At 53.2% G+C, this 20,677-nt stretch overlaps 2 protein-coding genes across 6 annotated transcripts; both read left to right on the forward strand.

The window, feature by feature from the left end:
- Positions 1–391: 391 nt before the first annotated feature.
- On the forward strand, positions 392–16,288 carry Ccdc27 (coiled-coil domain containing 27). Its single transcript, XM_045149071.1, has 13 exons — positions 392–414; positions 747–918; positions 1,633–1,759; positions 2,658–2,729; positions 3,270–3,427; positions 7,151–7,336; positions 8,605–8,691; positions 9,009–9,411; positions 9,572–9,702; positions 12,658–12,735; positions 12,996–13,208; positions 14,753–14,857; positions 16,166–16,288. The coding sequence occupies exons 1-13, from the start codon at positions 392–394 to the stop codon at positions 16,286–16,288; spliced, it is 1,878 nt and encodes a 625-aa protein (XP_045005006.1).
- An 828-nt stretch (positions 16,289–17,116) lies between these two features.
- Positions 17,117–19,867, forward strand: Smim1 (small integral membrane protein 1 (Vel blood group)). 5 transcript variants are annotated; one of them, XM_045149544.1, is made up of 4 exons: positions 17,130–17,200; positions 17,461–17,548; positions 19,303–19,460; positions 19,727–19,867. In XM_045149544.1, exons 3-4 carry the CDS (start codon positions 19,351–19,353, stop codon positions 19,851–19,853), a joined length of 237 nt encoding a protein of 78 aa, XP_045005479.1. In that variant the 5' UTR covers positions 17,130–17,200; positions 17,461–17,548; positions 19,303–19,350; the 3' UTR covers positions 19,854–19,867. The 5 variants fall into 5 exon arrangements, with proteins under 5 accessions (XP_045005480.1, XP_045005479.1, XP_045005478.1 ...); XM_045149543.1 differs by having other exon boundaries at positions 17,137–17,200; positions 17,425–17,548; XM_045149545.1 differs by lacking the exon at positions 17,461–17,548 and having other exon boundaries at positions 17,117–17,200.
- The last annotated feature ends 810 nt before the right edge of the window (positions 19,868–20,677 follow it).

The raw sequence follows: 20,677 nt of genomic DNA on the forward strand, positions 1-20,677 counted from the left end.
CTCTCCCTCTCTCTCTCTGCCTCTTTTGCTCTCTCTCACACACACATAAATAAAAATAAACTAACAAAGAAACAAAACACAAAAAGTAACAAAAATCCCCAACCAGTTTGAGATGAGAAGGCAAGGCGTCTCTTTAAGGTGCTCACCAGCAGTCTTCCCAGCCATGTGAACAATGCCGAACTCCAATTTCTGCCTCCGGTTATTGACGTAGTGACAGGCAGCTGGTCACATTCAGTTTACAGTCAGGAAGCAGAGAGTGGTGAATGCTGGTGCCCAGTGGACTTTTTCTTTTTTATTCATCCCAGAATCCCAGTGCATGGACTAGTGGCACCCACAATTTAGGGTATATCTGTCCATCTCATTCACCTAATCTAGAAACTTCCTCACAGACATGCCCACAGATTTGCTTTCTTGGTGAGTCTAAATCCCATCTACTTGACTATGGAGATTAACCATCATACCTTCCTAGTTCCTTTACCTAATTGCAGAAAGCAAAGGAGAATGGCCTGCCCTGTTTCTATGGAGACATCTGTGATGACACACACTGCTCCCAGGATCCCATAGGACCAGATCTTTGGAATCTAGGCCTTCGCTAGACTAGACATGTCGGCAGGTCCACGCTCAAGATTGGATTTGTCTCCACAACTTGCACTACACTGAGGAGCCCTGGATGGGATTGATACGTCCTTGTGGTCTTTCAGGGGCTGAGCGCTATCTCCCAGTCCCACTTTCCTGATGCTACCTAGGAAGGACAGTAAATTGGAGGACAAGAGTTGCACACACCCCAGGATCACCAAGAGTCTGAAGATGCTTCAGAGAGTGGCCAGCCGGGATTCCCAGAACTTGGAATGGTTACTGTGCAGAAGTCGTAGCCTCGGCAAGACAAGCCAAAGCATCGGCCGCCAGTACTGGAGGATGGTACAGATGTGGGAGGGGCACCACTGCTGAGGGTGGCTACCCTGGAAATGACTGCTCATCCCCCTTGCTAGAGGGCCTTGGTGGCTGTCAGCTGATTACAACTCCATAAATGTTTGGTGGCAGGTTGTCACACACAGTCTGGGAGGCCCAAGGACTGCAGCCTCTGGTAGAGAAGAGCTCTAGCTGGCTTTGCCCTACTTCCTAAGGGGCCTAAATTCCAGAGCTCCCAGGCTTGCCTGAGGAGGTAGATGTGCTGGGATCTGTCCCCTCCCCTCCGCCCGCTGACCTTGGCTCCCACTTGTTCTGGACAGCCAAGCCCAAAGGAGCAAGTCAACCCCGAGGCCAGGAGATAAGAGACACAGTCTATCCTGAGACTTCTTTAGGTGTGTCTTGGAGAGGAGAGTGGGAGAGGAGAAGAAGAAGCTAAGCAAGGGAAGTCCAGTCAGAAGGGTCGTTCTGCACCCATCATGCACTGGAGGATGCCTGAGATGGGAACTGCAGGCTTGGTGGCCTCCCAGATGGATGCTTGAGGAGCAGGTCTAGGCCAGACTCTGCTGCAGGGTCTGCATGACCTTGTTGAGCACGCCTGCTGGCCCTGCAGAGGGATGGTCCACTGCCATGGGCACCAGGGTGGACAGGGCCCTTGCAGTCAGTGATGGGGACCGGCTCTGGTGTCTGGTCAGCCAGCAGCTGTTTCACTTTTTCCTCTACCAGAGCCCGCTCAAAAGCTTCTCCAGCCCCAACAACTTTGCCTCCCAAGTGGAAGAACTGAGGAAGGTCTTCCTGATGAGGCCTGGCTGCCCACAGTTCAGCACCAGGGCCACATCTATGTCCCACATGGGTAAGAGCCATAGCCTAGGACAGCTGGAGAAACCTGCTGTCTCCTCGCACCCTTCAGCCCACTGGGGTCACTGTCACTGCTTCTGAGAACAACTTAAAGAACAAGGAGCCTATGCTGAGGCTGAGGGGTTAGCCAGCTGAAAAGGAGGGATGCAAGAGAGGTCTTCTCCTACTCATGACCCTTGGTCCTTTTTGTCCCCCACCCAACCCCAGCCTTCTTGTTTTGCTATTGTCTTACTGTCTGTGGTTTGTAGCCTGGGGACAGTGAAGAGGGAAGGGCTGGAGCTTCCAAAAGCTTCAGGAATAAGGACCTGAAGGCCACAGATAGATCACGGAGAAAAAAACACCCTAAGAAGCCCCAGCAGTCATTGTGTCTTGGTGCCTCACTTTGATGAAGGGCAGGAGGCTTAGACAAGGAAGCTGGTCAGCTCAGTGGCCACCCCATGGTGGGGGACCATTTGTCAGAGCCAAAGCTGCATCCCAACCTGTACTTCCATATCTGCACACACAATGCTGTTCTCAGGAAAGCTGTACCTATGACAACACCAGAGTAAAGGACAAACACAGCTCCCACCTGTCTGTCTCCACACTCCCCTGCCCAGCAAGAGGAACTATGAGTCACCAGGGGAGGTAGCTGAGGACCAAGGGACCACATGGTGCCCTGGCTGTGGGATCTGTGTCTATAGTTTCTCACTGGTCACTGCCATTTATCTGCTTAGATGACACACTGTGGTGGTGGCAGACACGTGTACTCCGTGCTTTGAGCCCATTGCTTGATCTCATGCCTCCAAGAAAGGTCACCTGTCCCTTATCTGATATTTAAAGATAAAGACAGTCTGCCTGGAGAGCCTGGGCTGGTGAGAGCTTCCAGTCACCATCTGGCACTTGATACCTTGCAGGTTCAGCCACCATGGTCAATCTGACTGAGAACGTGTTTCTGGACAAGCAGAGCTTGGGCACAGGTGTAACAGGTAAGGGGGCCCCAAGGGCCTTTGTCTGCACATGCTGGGGCTCTGACTCTTGGGGGGCATTATTGTGTGCATGGAACTCCTTCCCAGGATCACCTGGTTCTTGAGAGTTGAGATGGACTTCCCAGGTCCAGCTCTGCAACAGGACTCAGCCCTCACACAAGAGAGGATGCTGTCATTGATATTAGTCCATGGGATGCTCCCTCCTTGAGTAGAGAAAACAGGCTTTGATTTGCCAAAAGGTGAGGTATGCCAAGCATGGTGGCACACGCCTTCAATCCCAGCACTCAGGAGGCTAGGGTAGGAGGATCACTGTCCTCTCCGTACAGGCTTCTGGTGTTGGGGGTTGGGGGTGCGGGGAACATTCAACTATGGTGGTAATACCTTTAGATTTTAGGGTGATGGTGGAAAGAGACAGGTAGCCCCACAAGACAGAGGCTGGTCTCCGACAGAGTCATGAAAGGTGGACATTGTGACAAAAACTGCCAGAACAGCTCCATGGGGGAGAGTCCACCTGTCTGTCCACCTTTGCCTCCTCCACAGAACAACCCCTTTCATTCAGTAAGAGTTCCTGTGAGCTCAGCTACCTGCGGAAGGAAAGCAGGTCCCTGACCCCGAGTCCTTCGTCCAGCAGCCTTGTCATGGTCCAGAGCTACCGGAGGAGTAAGATACCCTGGTACATCTCTGTCATCCATGAGAAGGTACGATCCCACCCCTCACCAACATCATAACTCACTCCAATGGGATTCTTGTTCCACTGTCTGGTTAGTGGTGACCTAAAATGACACCCCCGGTCCCTACTTCAGCTGTGGTGAATCATCTACATGACAATGATCTGTCTTCATTCCTCATCTTTCTCCCTGCAGCACGAATAGCCTCCAATTGTGTTGTACACTTTTCCACCAAAAATTCCACTATGAGCATGGACTTTACATGATCCAAATTACACTGGTCACATACAATAAGGCAGTGCAGCATGATGTGATCCTTTCTTTGCAAAATGCCAATGTGTGGGAGAGTCTAGCTCACGATTTCCCTGTCTTATAATTCTGTTGTCAATACCTTTGGTTTCAAAATTCTGGCTTCATTAAGAAAAAAATTGTGGGCTGGAGAGATAGCTTAGCGGTTAAGCGCTTGCCTGTGAAGCCTAAGGACCCCGGTTCGAGGCTCGGTTCCCCAGGTCCCACGTTAGCCAGATGCACAAGTGGGTGCACACGTCTGGAGTTCGTTTGCAGAGGCTGGAAGCCCTGGCACGCCCATTCTCTCTCTCATTCTCTCTATCTGTCTTTCTCTCTGTGTCTGTCGCTCTCAAATAAATAAATAAAAAATAAAAAAAATATTAAAAAAAAAAAAGAAAACAATTGTTAAGGGGCTGAGAAGATGGCTTAGCAGCTAGGGGTGGCTGCTTGCAAAGTCTGCTAGCCTGGGTTCAGCTCTCATGCCATCTGCCTAAGCCACATGCAAAAAGTAGAGCAAGCTGTCCGGTGTTTGCTTGCAGTGGCAAGAGGCCCTGGGGTGCCCCTCCCCCATCATACACAAATGCAAATAATTTTGTCAAAGTCATAAACATCGGTGCTTGTCTCTGTAAGCCTGCACCACTGGACTGCTATTCTTCCTCAAAGTTTGAAATGAAGAATTCATGTTGAATGCATCTGTTCTTAGAGATTTCCTACAGAGGAGGTTTTGTTTTTTTTTTTTCTTTTCAGTTTTGAGGTCCTAACCAAGGGCCTTGTGCATGGTAGGCAGACGCTCTATTTCTACACTGCCACTGCACCCCCAGCCCTCTTGTGACTTTTGAGAGACAGGGTCTCATTTGGTACCTCCATGTAAGCACGAGGGCCTGAGTTCAATCTTCCACCCTAGATAAAAAGCTGGATGTGCCTGGCCTGGTGGCACACGCCTTTATTCCCAGCACTCGGGAGGCAGAGGTAGGAGGATCGCTGAGAGTTCGCTGACAGTTTGCTGAGACTAATAGTAAATTCCAGGTCAGCTTGGGCTAGAGTGAGACACTACCTAAAAAAAAAAAAAAAAAAAATGCTGGACATAGCCATATATGCCTGCAATCCCAGTCCTGAGGGGCAAAAAGACCAGAGGATCACTGAGGCTTGCTAGTCAGTCTGTATGAAAAAAAAAAAAAAAAGGCAGCTCCAGGTTCAGTGAGAGACTCTGACTCTAGGAGATAAAGTGGAAGAGCGATAGAGGAGGACAGCTGATATTCTCCTCTGTCTTCTGCATGCAATCACCGGGAGTGCATGCATCTGCACACACCCGTGTATACGCTATACATATCCATTACCACACACAGTAACCACACATACTTACACACATGCCTAGAAAGTTACACAAATTATACAAATAATTCCCACACATCTTTCATGTTTCTCAAATGTTACACTGTCACCATGCTTGCTTTTCCTTCTTCTTCTCCATCTCCTTCCTTATGTAATTAATTATTTGATCCTTCAACTCCCCAGCTCTGGGAGTTGAACCCATGGCCTCCTATATGTTAGGCAATCACTCTAATACTGAGCTACATTCCTGGCTGTCTTCTTACTTTTTTCGGAGGCAGGGTCTCAGTCTAGCCCTGGCTAACCTGGAATTCACTGTTTAGTCTCAGGCTAGCCTTGAACTCACAGCAATCCTCTTACCTTGGCCTCCCCAATTCTGGGATTAAAGGCATGTGACACCACACCTAGCTCTTCTTACTTAATTTTTTTTTTTTTATTGTGTAGAAGGAGAGAGAGAAAGGGAGGGCATGCCAAAGCCTTTGTCCACTGCATGGTTTTATGTGGGTACTAGGGAATTGAACCTGTGCAGACAAGCTTTGCAAGCACATGCCTTTGGCCACTGAGCCATCTCCCTAGCCTTCTTTTTTATTTTTATTTTTAAATGTTGAGACAAGATCCAAGTTTCCAAGGCATGCCTTGAATTTGTGATCCTCCTGCCTCAGATTTCTGAGTAGTTGGGATTACAGGCCTGTGCCACCAGGTCCAGCTTTCATTTATTCTTTTTTATTTTTATTTTATTTATTTATTTTTTATTGGCAACTTCCATAATTGCAAACAATATACCATGGCAATTCCCTTCCTCCCCCCCTCATTAATTCTTGTATTTATTTTCTTTAAATTCAATTTGCAGTATGTTTTCTAAAAATCACCAACTTTCCATTTTCCCAAGAGGCATCTCAAGGCTGTAATTTGGCTTAAGCATAGTGTTAGATATATCCCCAGGTGTTGATGCGCCCCCATGTCCAATATCTTGGTCCAAAATGATTCCTTTGTATTAAGTAGAAACTTTGTATGGACACATCATAGGTTGGTACCATCGTTTCCCTCCTCCCTGCCCCCACTCCACTGAGGACCCTCCTTAGAGGGATTGCTGGTGTTCCCAATGGGGTGGTGGACATGAGTTGTGAGAGCAGCAGCCTATCATTGTGGGGAGGGCTATGTCTCCGGATATTCCTTCCCACCCTGTGGCTCTTACACCCGCTCTACCCCTCTTGTGTAAGCTGCTCTGAGCCTTGGCGGCTGTGCTTTAAGTCTCCTTCAGTGTTGAGCTCTCAGCAGCTCCTGGTGCATTTTGAGTGTCCCCAGTGTCTGTCTGCGTCACCTGGCGCAGGTTCTCAGGCTCACCATGGAAGCCGCACCCTTGCTCATGTCACCAGTTCCTCTGTGGTTCCACCTGGGCCCTGGTTGCTGTGTGAGGGTGGTTCACCTCCTGTGAGCGAGTCAGCTGTCTACTCTTGTCTTGTTGGAAAATGATGGTTGTCCTTGGTTCTTGGTGCCGATTTCACCCCCAGAGCTCTAGCGTCGTTGTGAGTCTTAACTTCTTGAGTGATTTCTCTTCAACCACAGGCTACATAGAAGCCTATTATTTTATTTCTCAACATATGAGGGATTTTTTCCCCCTTCCAAAATATTTCTGTCCGGGGTAATTTTCTTCCTGCTAACCTCAGATCTGCTAGTGAGCAACTCTCTTGGTTTTCCCGAAGACATCTTTATTTGGTCTTCTGTTTTGAAGAACTGATAGAGTGAGGATTTGGAGAATGGAAGGTTGAGAGGCTCCCTGACAAGGCCCTTGGTAAAGGATGTTGTGGCTCAGGTATGAGCACCAGAGAAGATGGGCATCCTGTGAGCAGTGGGGGTGCTGACAGGATCCAGGCCAGAAATGCAAGCAGCCATGTCTCTCCTTGCACAGGATCTGATCTCAGAGGCTGCAGGGTCACAGGCTGTGGGGATTTGGGTGGGGGACGTCACAGGCTGCAGCTGCAGTAAAGAGCTACTGCAGCATCTCGGGGTTCGGGTGCTCCAGGACAGCAGATTTGCTCCTCCTGAGCTGGGAGCTGCTATTCACAGGCAGCTGGCAGAGGGGAGGGAGGTGTCTACCGACCCAGGACCCAGGAGCCATGCCTGCTTTCTGCCTAGGATCACTCCCTGCTCATGCTGGGGGAAGAGCTCCAGCGCCTGTCTGAGCTGGAGACCCAGGTGCAGAAGAAAGACCAGGAGATCTGGGCACTGCAGAAGGAGAGAGAGGGCCTGAAGAGGCAACTGAAAATTCTCCTCCGAAGCAAAGGCCAGGAGACCCCTGTGGCGACCTCTGCCACCAAAATAGTAAGCTGCCCCGGCTGCTGGCAGGCAGAGCACAGAAGCACTGAGATGCATCTAATCTGAGGATGGCCTGCAGAACCTCCGGCAGCCCTAGCCTTCTAGAATGTTCCAGGCCCTCATTGGTGCATGGTCTAGGTTTGGGGTTTCGAGTGGTGGGCCTGAATCCACCGAGGATTAGACAGAAGCAGGAAATGAGAGCGAGAGCAGGAGCTAGACACCTGCACTGTGATCACCACTTGCTTTCCTGTGTGTGTGTGTGTGTGTGTGTGTGTGTGTGTGTGATGTGTAGTATGTCATGTTCAGTGTATAGACATGTGTGTGTGCATACAGAGGGCAGAGGAGAATTCAGGTGCCCTTCTTTGTCACTCAACTGGTCCTTCTTTAATATGGGGTCTCCCCTCAGCCTGGAGCTGCCATTCTCCTTTTTCCAGTCAGATCCTCAGCGCTTCCTGAGTCTCCACCCCACAAATTGGGCTTACACATGTGCATGACCACACTCAGCTTTTTTTTATTTATTTGGACCGTGGGGAAATCTAACTCAAGTGATCTCAGGCCTTCTCAGGCCCTCATGCTTAAGCAACAAGAGTTCTTAATCTTTGAGCCATCTTTGAGCATCTTGGAGCAAGTCACCGCATTTTGTGGACATTGCCCTACTCATAAGTGAAGGCCAAACCCTCCTACGATATCTGGGGAATAGAGAGAGGGGAGCCCTGTCCTTAGCCCGCAGCTGTGCTCTGGACATCACAGCGGGTAGCAGCATAGATTAGCTTGACCTGGCCATTCCCTTCTCTCCAGTTTCTGTCTACAGAAGGCTCACACTTGGCCCCAGAGTCCCTGTCTGTGTGAATGGGGATGAGGGCGCTGCCCTTCCTGCAGGTCTGAATAACCTATGGTGGTCCCTGGTCATTCCAAGACTTGACTCTGTTCATGCCTGAGGACACAGCTCATGCTAGGCACTCACTAAGTGGGGGCAGAGAGGAGGTTGGATGTCATGGACTCTGGGCACCTCAAGAGAAGCTGCCTACACACCCACCCATGAGAGAGAGAGACAGAGAGAAAGCTGTTCGGGTGAATCCTAGAGCCCTGTGGTCACCTGGAGCTGCCCATCTGCAGGGACCGTATCACTTGCCCCAGCCCCTCCCACGGTCTCCCACCTGCACTCAGAGAAGGAGAGTCTGCTATTCCCTTCTGGAAAGACTGGGGTTGGGCCATCACCTGGGACTCCTGCAGGAGCAGGTGGAGAGCCTGAGGCTCACAACAGCATCTGACAGGAGCGGCCCTTTGAGATGAAGCTGGGGATGATGAGCAGCCACAAAGCCTTGGGCAGGGATGACGAAGACCTGCAGTCCTGGATGCAGGTAGGTTGGGGCAGGATCTGCGCTCTGGCAGCCTCCGTTCCTCCTCAGCCATCACTGCTCAGTTCCTACAGGCGGACGCTAGAAGCTAGGCCAGAGGAACCCCCCCGCCAATGTCCTTGCCCACAGCCCTGACCTGGGGTGGCCCTTCCCAAGTGTAGTGAGGGTGGTCAGTCATCTCAGTACCCCCTGAGAGTCTGGGGTCCTGGCAGCAGGAGGATGAGACTGAGCCCTAGGACGTCTGGACTAGAGCTGGCACTCCTTCCAGGCCCCAGGGACATCCACATCCCTGCCCAGCCCTCTCTGTTCTCTTCCCCCAGATGCAAGAAGAATATGGCATGGTTGAACAAAGCAGGGACCTGAGGGACATTCAGGAGGAAAAGGTCCTTGCCGAGGAGCCCAAGGAGATTGAGATCAGCAGAACTGGGAGCAGTTGGAAGCCACAGGCTGTGCAGGAGGATGGTGCTGAGGAAGAGCAGGAGGAAGCAGCAGGGGCAGAGGAGGAAAATGAGGAGGAGGCAGGGGAGGAGCAGGCGGGGGAGGAGCAGGCGCGGGAGGAGCCGTGGGAGCTGCCGGAGGAAGAAGAGCTCCCCAGGAGAACATACTCCCTGACGGAGTCCTTCGAGGAGGAGCTGATGGCTCAGCTAGAGGAGTACGAACGTATACTGATGGACTTCCAGAGTGAGCTGGAACTCACCAAGAGCAGATACCTCCTTGCTACAGGTAGGAGATGGGCAGAGGGCTTATGGCTGCCGGACATCTCCTCTTGGTGGGCAGGAGGCACGGATCCTTCACCGCCAGAAATAAGTGTCAGGGACGGTGGCCCGGGTTCCAGTTCTTCCTCACTCTCTTGCTCTGGCCGTCCCCTCCCTTGCTGACACAGGAGCCATCACCTCCTTACAACGACAAGTGGGCTTTCAAGAATCTCAGCTGCGCAAGGTCAACACAGAGAATGAGACGCTGAGGAAGGAGCTCCGGGAGCGAAAATGCCAACTGCAGGCGATGACTGAAAAGGTGGCCGTGCGCTCAGCAGTGCCGCTGGACCCTGCTCTGTTGGCATGGCCTCCAGGCTCCCCTATAACCTAGCCCCAGCAGCTCGGGCTCCACGGTGCACCCATTCTACTGAAGGAGACTCTGATTGCACAGACTCAAGATTACCATTTGGGCTGGTGCGAGGCCACAGCCCACGTGTACAGCCACAGCCTTGCTGCCCTTTGGAGTGCATGTCCCTATGGGCCACAGTCACCTTGGTCATTTCCTGAGTATCTCCTGGCCCCCTAGGGATGAGTTCACCTATGCTTAGAGTTGGTCAGCTACTGAGCCCACACTTGCTTCTTTTAGGTGTTTTCAGTGTTTATTTTTATCCAAGTTATTCATGTTCTTCTCTTACAGAATCAAACTTCCACAACATCCTCCTTCTCACTTGCCTCTGTCTGAAGGCAATTGCTTCTAAAACTTTTCTAGTGAAATCTTTAGGACTCTTAATTATAGTAACTTGTAATGTCTTTCATGGTCTTCTGTATCATAACATCACCTAATGTCTCCCTCTTTCCCTTTTGCCTTCCATTATTCTCCTAAAACCATCCTATTCCAGTGTCAGTGAGATCAACATTGACTGCATCATTAGAGATGCTATTTTAGCACATGTGTAAGTGAAGCCTGTTTACAAAGCAAAACTCGGTTTCATAAGCCACAGTTTAAAGTATTTTTTATTTTGTATTTAAGAGAGAAAGAGGGGAGTGAGAGAGAGAGAAGGAGAGAGAGAGAGAGAGAGAGAGAAAAAAGAGAGAGAGAGAGAGAGAGAGAGAGAGAGAGAGAGAGAGAGAGAGAGAGAAAGAGGCATGCCAGGCCCTCTAGCCATTGCAAATGAACTCCAGATGCATGTACCATCATGTGCACCTGGCTTACATGGGTACTGTGGAATCGGACCTGGGTCCTTAGGCTTTGAAGGCAAGCACTTTAACTGCTAAGCCATCTCTCAAGCCCAAGCCACGGTTTTAAACCTGCATCCCACACCCTCCTCTTTCTTGCTCCACTCCCTTACATTTGGTGAAGCATGTACTACAGTAACTTTTCCAGAAAGGCTGGATGGGTGCAGAGCTTTGGGGAAACACAAAATGTCTTTCTTGTAATGTTGATATCAGTTTGGTTGACTACAGAATACCAGTTTAGAAAACATCACCCTCCAGCATGGCAAAGGTGATGCTCTGCTGTGAAGGTGAAGGTAATGCTCTTTCCTATGGTGTGGCTCTTGCAGGTTGTCACTGTTTGGAAAGTTGTGATGCTGTCATTGTCCCACGTGTCCTGAACTTTCACTCCGCAGTGTGTGTGTGGTCTGTATAAGGCACTCCTGTGTGCAGATGTGAAGCACCTGGAGGCCAGAGGAGAACATGGGGTGTCCTCTTTCATCACTCTTCAGCTTTACTTCTTTAAAGCGGAGTGTCTTGAACCTGAACCTCGAGCTGCCGTTTTTCAGTCGGACTTGCTGACTAATCAGTCCCAGGGTTCTCCTGTCTCCGCCCTGCTCAACACTAGGGTTACAGGAATGCATGGCCATACCTGGCTTTTCAGGTGTGTGCTGGAAATCAAATTCAGGTCTTCATGGTTGCACAGGAAGTGCTCTTGCCCACTGAGCCATCTTCCCAGCCCAGGAGGGCCTCGTCGGTCACAGCGTGGGCACCAGGAAACTCATGTGAAGATTACATTTGTCCTGTGGTCGCATTGCTGTCGGGTTCCTCCTCTCCGATTTCTCTGACGTTCCTTCTCAAGTGTCAGTTATTTGGGTTGGACCTCCTTTCTAGTTCTTCCTTTTCAAAAACCATTTTTATTTATTTGAGAGAGAAACAGAGAAAGAGGCAGACAGAGAGAAAGAGAGAGTAAGTATGGGCGTGTCAGGACCTCCTGCCACTGCAAACTCCAGATGCATAGACCATTTTGTGCATCTGGCTTTATGTGGGTACTGGGAAATAGAACCCAGGCCATCACGCTTTGTAAGCAAGCGCCTCTAACCTCTGAGCCATCTCCAGCCCATGGTTCTTCCTTTCTTCCCACTTTCCATGTCCTCTTCTCTGAGTTTCCTCAGCTGTATAACAGTCCTGCTCTTGAGATAGTTCGTTACAACATTTCGGGTATCCACGCTCTCGCTTCTGTTCTCAGAAGGTTCCTTTGCTTCTTCTCTTCCTGTTTTTTTTTTTTTTTTAATAGCAGTGTCCTCTCTCCCCTCAAAGACAGGCCAACTGTAGCTGGTTTTCTTTTCCTTCTTTCTTCTTTTGAGGCAGGCCTGGCTCGGCAGCCCTCGCTGACCTGGAGCTCATGGCAATCCTTCTGTCTTCAGCTTCTGTGTGCTGGGATCTCAGAACAGCTGATGCTCCCATGTCTTGCTCTTCTGTTTCATACAAACTCATTTCCTATTGGTTATGCATTCTGTCATTCATGCATGACCTTTACACCAGAACTGACCTGGAGTCACCAAGCACACAGATGAACACACCATCCCCCTGGAGGAGTGATACTCTTGGGAGATATTTCTTTTGGTTTGATCGGGGGCCTTTGAAAGCTAGGAAACTACAAGAGTGTCTTGCCTGGTAGGTAAGGCCTTAGTGTTGGGGTTCTGGGCCTGGCAAAGGAGCAACCTGGCAGAAAGTGTCCACATTCAGCTAGCACAGAGGCAGGGTGGCAATCCCAGGCCTGAGGCCAGCTTCTCTCTGCTAGCGTGGACAGGTGCCTAGCATTGCCTCTTTCTGACACTTCTAGAAACTCAAACGTGAACTATGCTGTCTTCCGCTCCCCCTCCAGTGTTGGGTATCACAGCATGCTCTGCTCCCCTCCCTCCCCTGTGCCCTCAGGGCTCTTTCTCCCTCACCTCTTTGACAGAAAACCCTCAGCCTTCATTCCAGAGAGGACTGGAGAGGCAGGTTAGGTGCCCATCCTCTAACTGTCCTTGTCCTGACCCCACGGTCTGCTTTGTAGTTCTCCAACCTCCGCGAGGACAAGAAGCACCAAGAAATGATGGGACTCATCGAGAAGGACAACTTTGTCCTCCGACAGGTGACAATCTAGGTAGCACACTGGAGGGTCTGCCGGGTTAACATCCGTGCTGTGGGTTGGGATGTGGTGATGGACAAAGTGAGGCCACTGTGTCTTCACAGCACCTTTGGGTCTCAGGCAGGACCACGTTCAACAGACCCACACAAGGGGTTCTCGTGGGTAGCCTGGGCTGGAGAAACCAGAGTGTGTTGCCTCTGTCTTTTGGGAGAGAGGAGCTTGGGTCACGTGGCTTCCGCTCTGCCCTCCCTGGCGCTCCCCAGCAAGTGTCAGATCTGAAGAGCGAGCTTGCTAAGCAAGAGCTCACCAACACGGAGCTGAGCGCCAAGGTCAGCAAACTGCAGGAGGAGGCTGACCTTGCTGAGAACCACTTGCAGCGGTGGAAGCAGCTGCAAGAAGATCTGCAGAGCAGGAATGAGATGATCCAGCAGGCAGAGCAGCAGGCCCGTGTGGCCCTGGAGAGCTCCCAGTCCAGGGTATGCCAGCTGCTGGCCCCTTTGGCCCATGACCACCAGCGCCCTTGCCCAAAGCCTACCCAGCAAATGGGGATTCCAGCTGAGCATCTCCTATGGAGCTGATGCTCAAGATAGGGTGGGGGAGGGAGGGAGGGTGCATGGGACATTCTGGAAGCTGTAGTCAGTGGTCACAGCAAGGGGAAACACAGTGGGCAAGGGCTAGTCTTGTTTATGGAGAAAGTGTCTTAGGTTGGATGATAAGGTGTAAAGGACTTGGGTAGCTAGCCAGTAAGAAAGCTATCATGCCAGGTGAGGCAGTGTGTGCTTGTAATCTCAGTGCTGGGGAGGCGGAGACAGGGGGATTCCTGTGGCTCAGTGGCCAGCCAGTCTACTTGGTGACTTCCAAGCCAATGAGAGATCTTGTCTCAATAAATGTGGGCAGCACCTGAGGCGCCACACCGGCATTGTTCTAGGGTCTCTACGCAGAGCACACAAACACATGCACCTACACACACCCAATCGGGAGGACTACGCTGCTCGTGGTCGGGGGACCTGGAGCATTACACCTTCCTAACACGTAAAGCAGTGCTGTGTGCAGCTGTAGGCAACGCCAGCATTCCTGACTCTCTCTCCCTGCATAGTCAGTGAGCTCCAGTCACGGAGGGCCAGGACCTCGTGCTGAGTTTGTACTATGATTTGCGAGGAGTTCTCTGTCTAAGGGTGGCTAGGATACAGATGGGAAGATCTTACTCTGTGTGTTGCTGGGGCATGTTATCTTGCCCCAGGCACTAGCTGGGGGCCCAGGGGCCCACAGCACACTCAGACCATTCTATTTGCTTTCTACAGTGGATCCCCAAGGGCCAGGAGGAGAGGGCTGACTGTAACTCCTCTGGGAGGAGAAATGAGGTCTAGGGGTTTTGTGTACCTGTGTACCATTCTGAAGGAACCCAGAGCCTTGCACATGGTGAGCAAGTGCTCGGCCACTGAGCAACATCCTCAGCTCTTATTGTTTAAGACCAAACATGGGGAATATAGCTGAGCGCAGACTACTATGTGTGAGGCTCTAGGCTGAATTAAAAAAAAAAAATTATTTGTGAGGAGAAGGAGAGGGAGGGGAGGGATGGATGGATAGAGGGAGGAAGGGAGAGAGAATGAACGAATGATGAATATGAATAAATGGGCGTGCCGGGTCCTCTTGCCTCTGCAAACGAGCCCCAGACACACATGCTGCTTTGTGCATCTGGCTTTACATGGGTGCTTGGGAACTGAATGAACCCAGTCAGTTGGCTTTGCAAGCGAGCACCTTGAACCACTGAGCCAGCCACCTCCCCAGGCCTACTTTTCCAATATAATTGGTAAAGCCTTTGGGCTTTGAGAGTAGACAACCCAGGGGCTGAGACCTGATCTTTCACCTTTTAGCTTTCAGACAAGTCAGGTGAGTTCTGAGTCTGTTTCCAACTCCTAAAGCAAGCAGGTGCATGATGTGCCTCCCCGGCCTGTGGGGCTAAGTTGCGGCATCAACCTTTCTCAGCAACAATGAATGATGACGCAGCCTTTGCCCACAGCTTGAGAGACTGCGGAATAAGATCATCCAGGCCGCCTTCAGTGTCACCGGGAACAAGAACCTGACCACAGAGATCACGGACAACCTCATCCTGGAAACCCTGCAGGTGCCTCTGCTCACTCGCCACCTCTTCCTCCTGGGCCCGTGGAGGGGAGGCCTGGGTTGGATTCAGAGGACCCAGTTCTCACCCTGGCTGTGTCATTTACACACTGTGATTCCCAGACTCGTCCCTTCTCTCTGCTCAGACAGAGAGGACCATCCCTAGGGATGGCCACGGCCTGGAACTGGAGAGTCTAGGCTTATCTCAGCCTGAAGGGTAGGAGGCCCTCGGTGACGACTGGCCACCTGCACAGAGACGGGGTGCTTCAGTGCCGGAGGTTCTCTGCCCAGCTCAGGTCCCCTTAGTGGAGGAGCTACCACTGTGAAATCTGGGTCAGGACCCTGGCAGACCCCTTACTCCTGACTCAGCCTTGCCAACTCATGTGGAGCCGTGGTTCCCAAGCAGTGACCTCAGAAGGGCAGGGCGGTGCCCCAGAAACAACACAGTAACAGTGAGCAGGACTGATCTCCACCCGCTGCTCCTCGGAGAAAACCTGTGGGTCATTGGGTCATTCCTAGTTTCTCTTAGCCATAAGGTCTTTCCTCTGATTGGAGGCTGGTGGGCCTATGATGTGAATGTACGGAACCAGAGACGGGAGGTTCACCAAGCACCCAGGCTGCTCTGGATGGGGCCAACTGCCACCTAGGTGTGGTGTTTCACTAGCAGGCACTTCTGTTCCCAAGGCTCAAACTTCCATAGGTGCCACCCTGTGAGGCTAGCATGCATTGGCATTTCCCTTTGGCCTCAGAAGGGTGGGTCTGGCTAGTGCCACCTCTGCGGAGCAGGAACCTGGGGATCGGTCTGTGGTCTTGTACCTGATGGTAGGGAGGGGAGAGGGAGAGAAGAGCAGGCAGGAGAAGGCAGAGAAGATGCCAGCTCCTGTGTGGCGGCTGCAGGAGAGAGCAGGGCCAGGAAAGCACTCCTCGGCACAGCACAGCACACATGGCCTCCGGGCCTCCAGGTATCTGGGACACCTCTCAGTCCTAAGGTGATGGAAGGAGAGGACTTTAGTGCAGGTCAGGAGAGGGCTGACTCACGGAGGGATGGCATATGTCTCCTCCCACCTCTGCCTCCTGTGACATCATCCTGGAGGCCCTACAGCAGCCATGGCAAGAATATTTACACCACAGGCTGCTTCTGGACAGGGCTTTTGGCTGTTGTCGTAATATCTGCTTGAAATCCACTGCTGTGGCAAGTCCTTCCAGGGAGGAGGAAGGGAGAATGTCTGGGCAGCCAGCGTGGCCTGGAGAGGCCGGCTTCATAGCCACAGTAGGGAGCTGAAGAGGTGACCCAGAGGCTGCATTTCTTGTTCAGAGAATCGTCACCGAGAGAAGCGACTTCTACCATCAGCTGAAGCAGAAGGGTGTGAAAGTGCCCCCCCTGCAGCAGTCAGACATCTCCCTGCCCAGCAAACTCAAGAAGGGACTAACCAAGTAGGACCAGCAGGGGCCCAGGGATGCAGCAGCCCAGCAGAAACCAGGGCCCGCTGTGGAAGTCCCGCTCTGTGAATGTGAAATGGAATTAAACGCTGGTGTTGGCGAGGGCCTCATTTTCTACAGCCTGAGATATCCCGACACGCCCCATCCCACACTCCTTCCCTGTGGCTAGGAGCTTCTTTCCTGGGGAGACCCACACTGAGCAGGGAACACCTTAGAGAAGGCCAACGGATGGACACTTCTAAGGACCTGCGTCCAGTGCGCACACGTCTCAGTGCAGGGGGCCTGTGGCTTCCTGCCATGGCTTTCCTGCCCCGGGTCATTTTTTTTGCTTGTGGGATCCCTTAGGCAGAAGGGACAACGGTGGGGAGTGAGTGTGGTGAGGACAACTCTTCCTGTTCCTCTGCTTCGGACACCTGAGATCGGGTCCTTTTGACCTCCTGGGTTCCGGGCCACGAACACTCGCGTCCTCTGCTCTCCATGCACACCTGTGCACTCACTGAACGCCGGCCACCAGCAGGCGCGGCGCGGGCCCCGACCCCCCAGAAGAACGGTCTCCCGGGTCTGTGCCTCGGTCGGTCTCGCGAGGGTGGAAGCCGGGGGACGATCGATGGATCGCGTGGATCTAAGCTGAAGGCAGGGACCAAGCTGAGCCCCCGCTTTGATGTCCCGCCGGGCCGGGCGAGAACGGTGCGCCCTCTGCAGGCCGCGGCAGATTCTGCACGGTCCCGCGGCGAGCTCAGGCCTGGACGTCGCGCCCCGCCCACCCCGGCCCCTTCCGGACCAGGCTTTCCCGCCCCGCCTCCCTCACCAAGGCACCCCACCCGCCCCGCCCCCCCAGGCCCCGCCCCCGTCCACCACAGTCCGCTGGAGACAGGACGCGTCCCTGGCGTGCGCACAGCGAGGGCCATAGGTGAGACGTGCGCAGCGGAGCTTGGGAGGTGGTGGGCCAGGCTGTGTGTCCCTCATCCTCCAAGGCCGGGGCCTCCCTGGCCTGAGAATTCCGAGGGCAGGCAGAGCTCTGGGCCTTATAGCCAAGGGGCCACCCTCCCAGCTCCTGTTGGCGCCTGAGGTCATCGCCAGGGCTAGTTCGATTCCCTCCCTTAGCTGGCCACTCCTCTTCTCACCTTTCTTAAGACCTGAGGCATCCATCCTGCCTCACATCCTGTCCAGACAGCTCAGGGGAAGGTGAGACCCACTGACTGGACCCTGACCTTCTTTCTGGGCCCCAGAGGCTTCAGCCCCGCCAGGACTCGCCTTTGTAAGTTGGGGGTCTTCAGAGGTGCTCTGGGGCTAACGGGGCTAACTTGAGCAGGGAGATGTGGAGGACTCCTGTGCTCACAACCTTCCAAGCAAGCGGGGGTGGGGGGTGGGGGGGGAGAGGGGCCACCCTTTGGCTCCAGGGCTTGAAGGGGTTCTTGGTAGGCCCTTCCTGCTGTGCCTGTGGTTGTTGGACAGACCCAGGATGAGGGAAACCCTGGTGCACAGGGCCCAAGGCACTCACTGGCATCTAGTGGCCTGTCCAGCTAACAACATCCTGGAGCCACGCATGTGGCATTAATTGGCACCTAACAGGGTTCCATTGTCCCAAGCTTGAGCAAATTGGGGGAGACTCCTCATACACCCTTGAAGCTTACAGGTGGGCAGTTTTTGTGGATTTAGAGACAGCACTATTAGGGTTAGTTTTACATTGGACATCTAGGCTGGTGCAGCTCCACTTAAAGCAGGAGGCGTTGGCTACTCAGATCTTGAAAGCAAAAGCTCCACCATTCCCGTGCTGTCCTGAGCTCTTTGCCCACCGTTCAGAGAAATGCGATGAAGGAATCAAGGATATTGTGCTATCATCTGTGGCCAGCATACTGCCGCTGCCTGATGCAAGTAGGTTCTGCCTACCAGGAGAGAGGCACTGAGTCTTGGGCTAGGCAGTTGTCAGGCCTGGCCTGGTGCCCCTTGGCCTGACACTCTTGGGAAACCCACATTCCATGACACTTGGGTCTCCTGAGGCCTGTTGGCCACGGGTTTCATCTGAAGACACGTTTCATGGCTTTGAGGTGGAGCCTCCTTCTTCTTCCCCACCAGCCTGGCATCAGAGAAAGGGTAGATCAGAAAGCATATCAGGACTCTATGGCCTGCTGTTTTGAGTTTCCCAGTTAGTTCCTGAAGGTCAGTGGCCCGCTGAGCCTTCAGGCCACTGTGTACAGGATTATCTAGAACAAACCACCTCCCACTGCTGCTGGGAGCCAGAGGCCCAGGGCTGGATGCCACAAGGGAACACTAGGTACCTGCAGACCCCCAGCCCTGTCCCCCTTAGGTAAACAGGTCACAGGAGCCGGAGCTGCCAGAGTAGAGAGGCTCAGGTGAGTACGCGGTGCAGGTCTGCAGACAGGCTGGAGAGACGACGTCTGGCCGCCATGCTGTCACTGTGGCCTCCCTTTGGACTCTCAACCTGCTCTGCTGCTGGGGTGCCCTGCAGCATGTTAAGACCTGGGGCACAAAGAAAACCCTGGCACTGAGGCAGATGGAACCCAGCAGGAGTTGGAGGGGCTGACAACAGCTGCTGCTGCCCAGGACAGGGAGGGCAGGACCTCCTCCCTGCTGGCCAGACTGGCCGTACCAGCCACCATCCACTGCTCATCCCTCCCCTTCTCCCTTTGCCAGCCTCTGCAGAGGGCTGCCGCAGGCCTTATCTGTAGGGCTGGGGAGGAAGACAGTTATCGGGGGCGTTGGCAGTCAGGCTTTCCTGGTCGCTGCTGCTCTCCTGATAAATGACCCTAACAGGGAGAACACCCCCCAAAAGAGGCCCCACTTGGAAACACACTCACTCACATTCCTGAGGTCAGGGCTGGGACACCTCCCAGCCTCTCAGGGCTGGAATTCCTGCTTGGCCTTGCGCTACTGGTGTGACCCTGGGCTAGTTACTTAATCACCTGAAGTCAGATGAGACAATCCATCTGTGTCCTGTTCTCTCCTTCAAGTCAGCCCCACCCTTAATGGCAATCCACCTGCCTTCCATAGGGCTGTGCTGACACCTGCTTCATCTCCCCACCTGTGAAGGCCCACAGCATGCAGTCCAATGAGAGCAGCGTCCACTACAGCAGGTGGGATGACAGCAGCCGCGATGAAGTCAGTATGGCCGCCATGTCCGGCACAGAGGAAACCTCATGCTATAGGAGGTGAGGGTCCAACAGGCCAGTGCAGACACTGACCTGCTCTGTCCACCCGCAAGGCTCAGCAGGCCCGTACCAACCCAGCCCACAGCCCTGCACTCTCGAGAGCCTGGTCTTGGAGCACTCCATACTCCAACAGAGCACACGGGCCTTTGCCTGATCCAGCACCTGTCCCTCCTTCACCCCCTCATCCCCACCCAAACCCCACCGCCCACTCAGGAGCCCTCCTGTACTCCTGGCCTGGGGTCATGTCTTGGTGACTCTAATCCTAGGATCTCCCAGAAGCTGTGCACGGGCAAGTTGGGGATCGCCATGAAGGTGCTGGGAGGAGTGGCCTTCTTCTGGATCACCTATATCTTGGGCTACGTCACTGGCTACTATGTGCACAAGTGTAAATAAAGCGCCCAACCACACCGGGGCTAGTGCACACGCTTGGGGCGCAGGGCTGGAGGGACGCCTGTATACATTCCCCTCCAGTACGCAGACCATTTGCACACGGGTATGCCTCCACAGATCTCAGGGGCACACAGATGCCATTGTGCCTGGTCTTTCTTCATTCACAGAGCACGCAAGAGCATGAAACTCCACGTGCCCAGCACACACAGGTGTACAGGGTGGACCTAAGATCAACACCCTGGCTGAAACTGCCAGCGAGGTGCATGTGCTGAAGTCAGCCCTGCCCCAGCAGGCTGCAAGACAACCCCAGGTTGGGTCTTGCAACCCAGGGTGCCCAGTCCCCTGACTGCATGAGGCAGTGGTCTTCCCAGCCCGGGACCTTTCCCAGCAGAGGGAGGGATGGGGAGTGCTCTGCGCAGTTATGGTGGGCTCCCACAGATGTCCCTTGCCCACCCTTCCCAGGAGACAAGAGATGACCTGGGTGCATTCTGTGCAAAGCATAGAAGGGCCTCTCATCCCAGATTTACCACCATGTGCCTTCCTTATTAGGCTTCAGCACGGACCCCCCTTAAGCTGCCCGCCTCAGGGGTGGCTCCGTGAGAGGATAGGAGATGGGTGCCCTGGGCCACCTTCTGCCCCTCCCAACATACAGGCCCTGGTTCCCCCAAACTCTCCTTGCTGAGCCTGCAGGCCAAAGGATCACTGACTATCCACTGAAAGAACAGTGGGTGACCGTCTTTTGGTGCTGCCCAGCCAGGCATGACTTGCCAGAGGTTGGTTCCTCTGCAGCTCGTGCTCCTCCAGCAGGGCCCTCCCCCGAGAACACA

This window comes from Jaculus jaculus, chromosome 5 (assembly GCF_020740685.1).
Source record: "Jaculus jaculus isolate mJacJac1 chromosome 5, mJacJac1.mat.Y.cur, whole genome shotgun sequence".
Classification (NCBI taxonomy): domain Eukaryota; kingdom Metazoa; phylum Chordata; class Mammalia; order Rodentia; family Dipodidae; genus Jaculus; species Jaculus jaculus.

Coding starts and splice junctions, on each gene's coding strand:
- Ccdc27 (XM_045149071.1), top strand. CDS start 392: ATGCCCACAGATTTGCTTTCTTG. Junction 8,692..9,008: donor ACCTGCAGTCCTGGATGCAG/GTAGGTTGGGGC, acceptor CTCTTCCCCCAG/ATGCAAGAAGAATATGGCAT. Junction 12,736..12,995: donor ACAACTTTGTCCTCCGACAG/GTGACAATCTAG, acceptor GGCGCTCCCCAG/CAAGTGTCAGATCTGAAGAG.
- Smim1 (XM_045149542.1), top strand. CDS start 18,103: ATGAAGGAATCAAGGATATTGTGCTATCATCTGTGGCCAGCATACTGC. Junction 18,166..19,302: donor ACTGCCGCTGCCTGATGCAA/GTAGGTTCTGCC, acceptor TGCCTTCCATAG/GGCTGTGCTGACACCTGCTT. Junction 19,461..19,726: donor GAAACCTCATGCTATAGGAG/GTGAGGGTCCAA, acceptor CTCTAATCCTAG/GATCTCCCAGAAGCTGTGCA.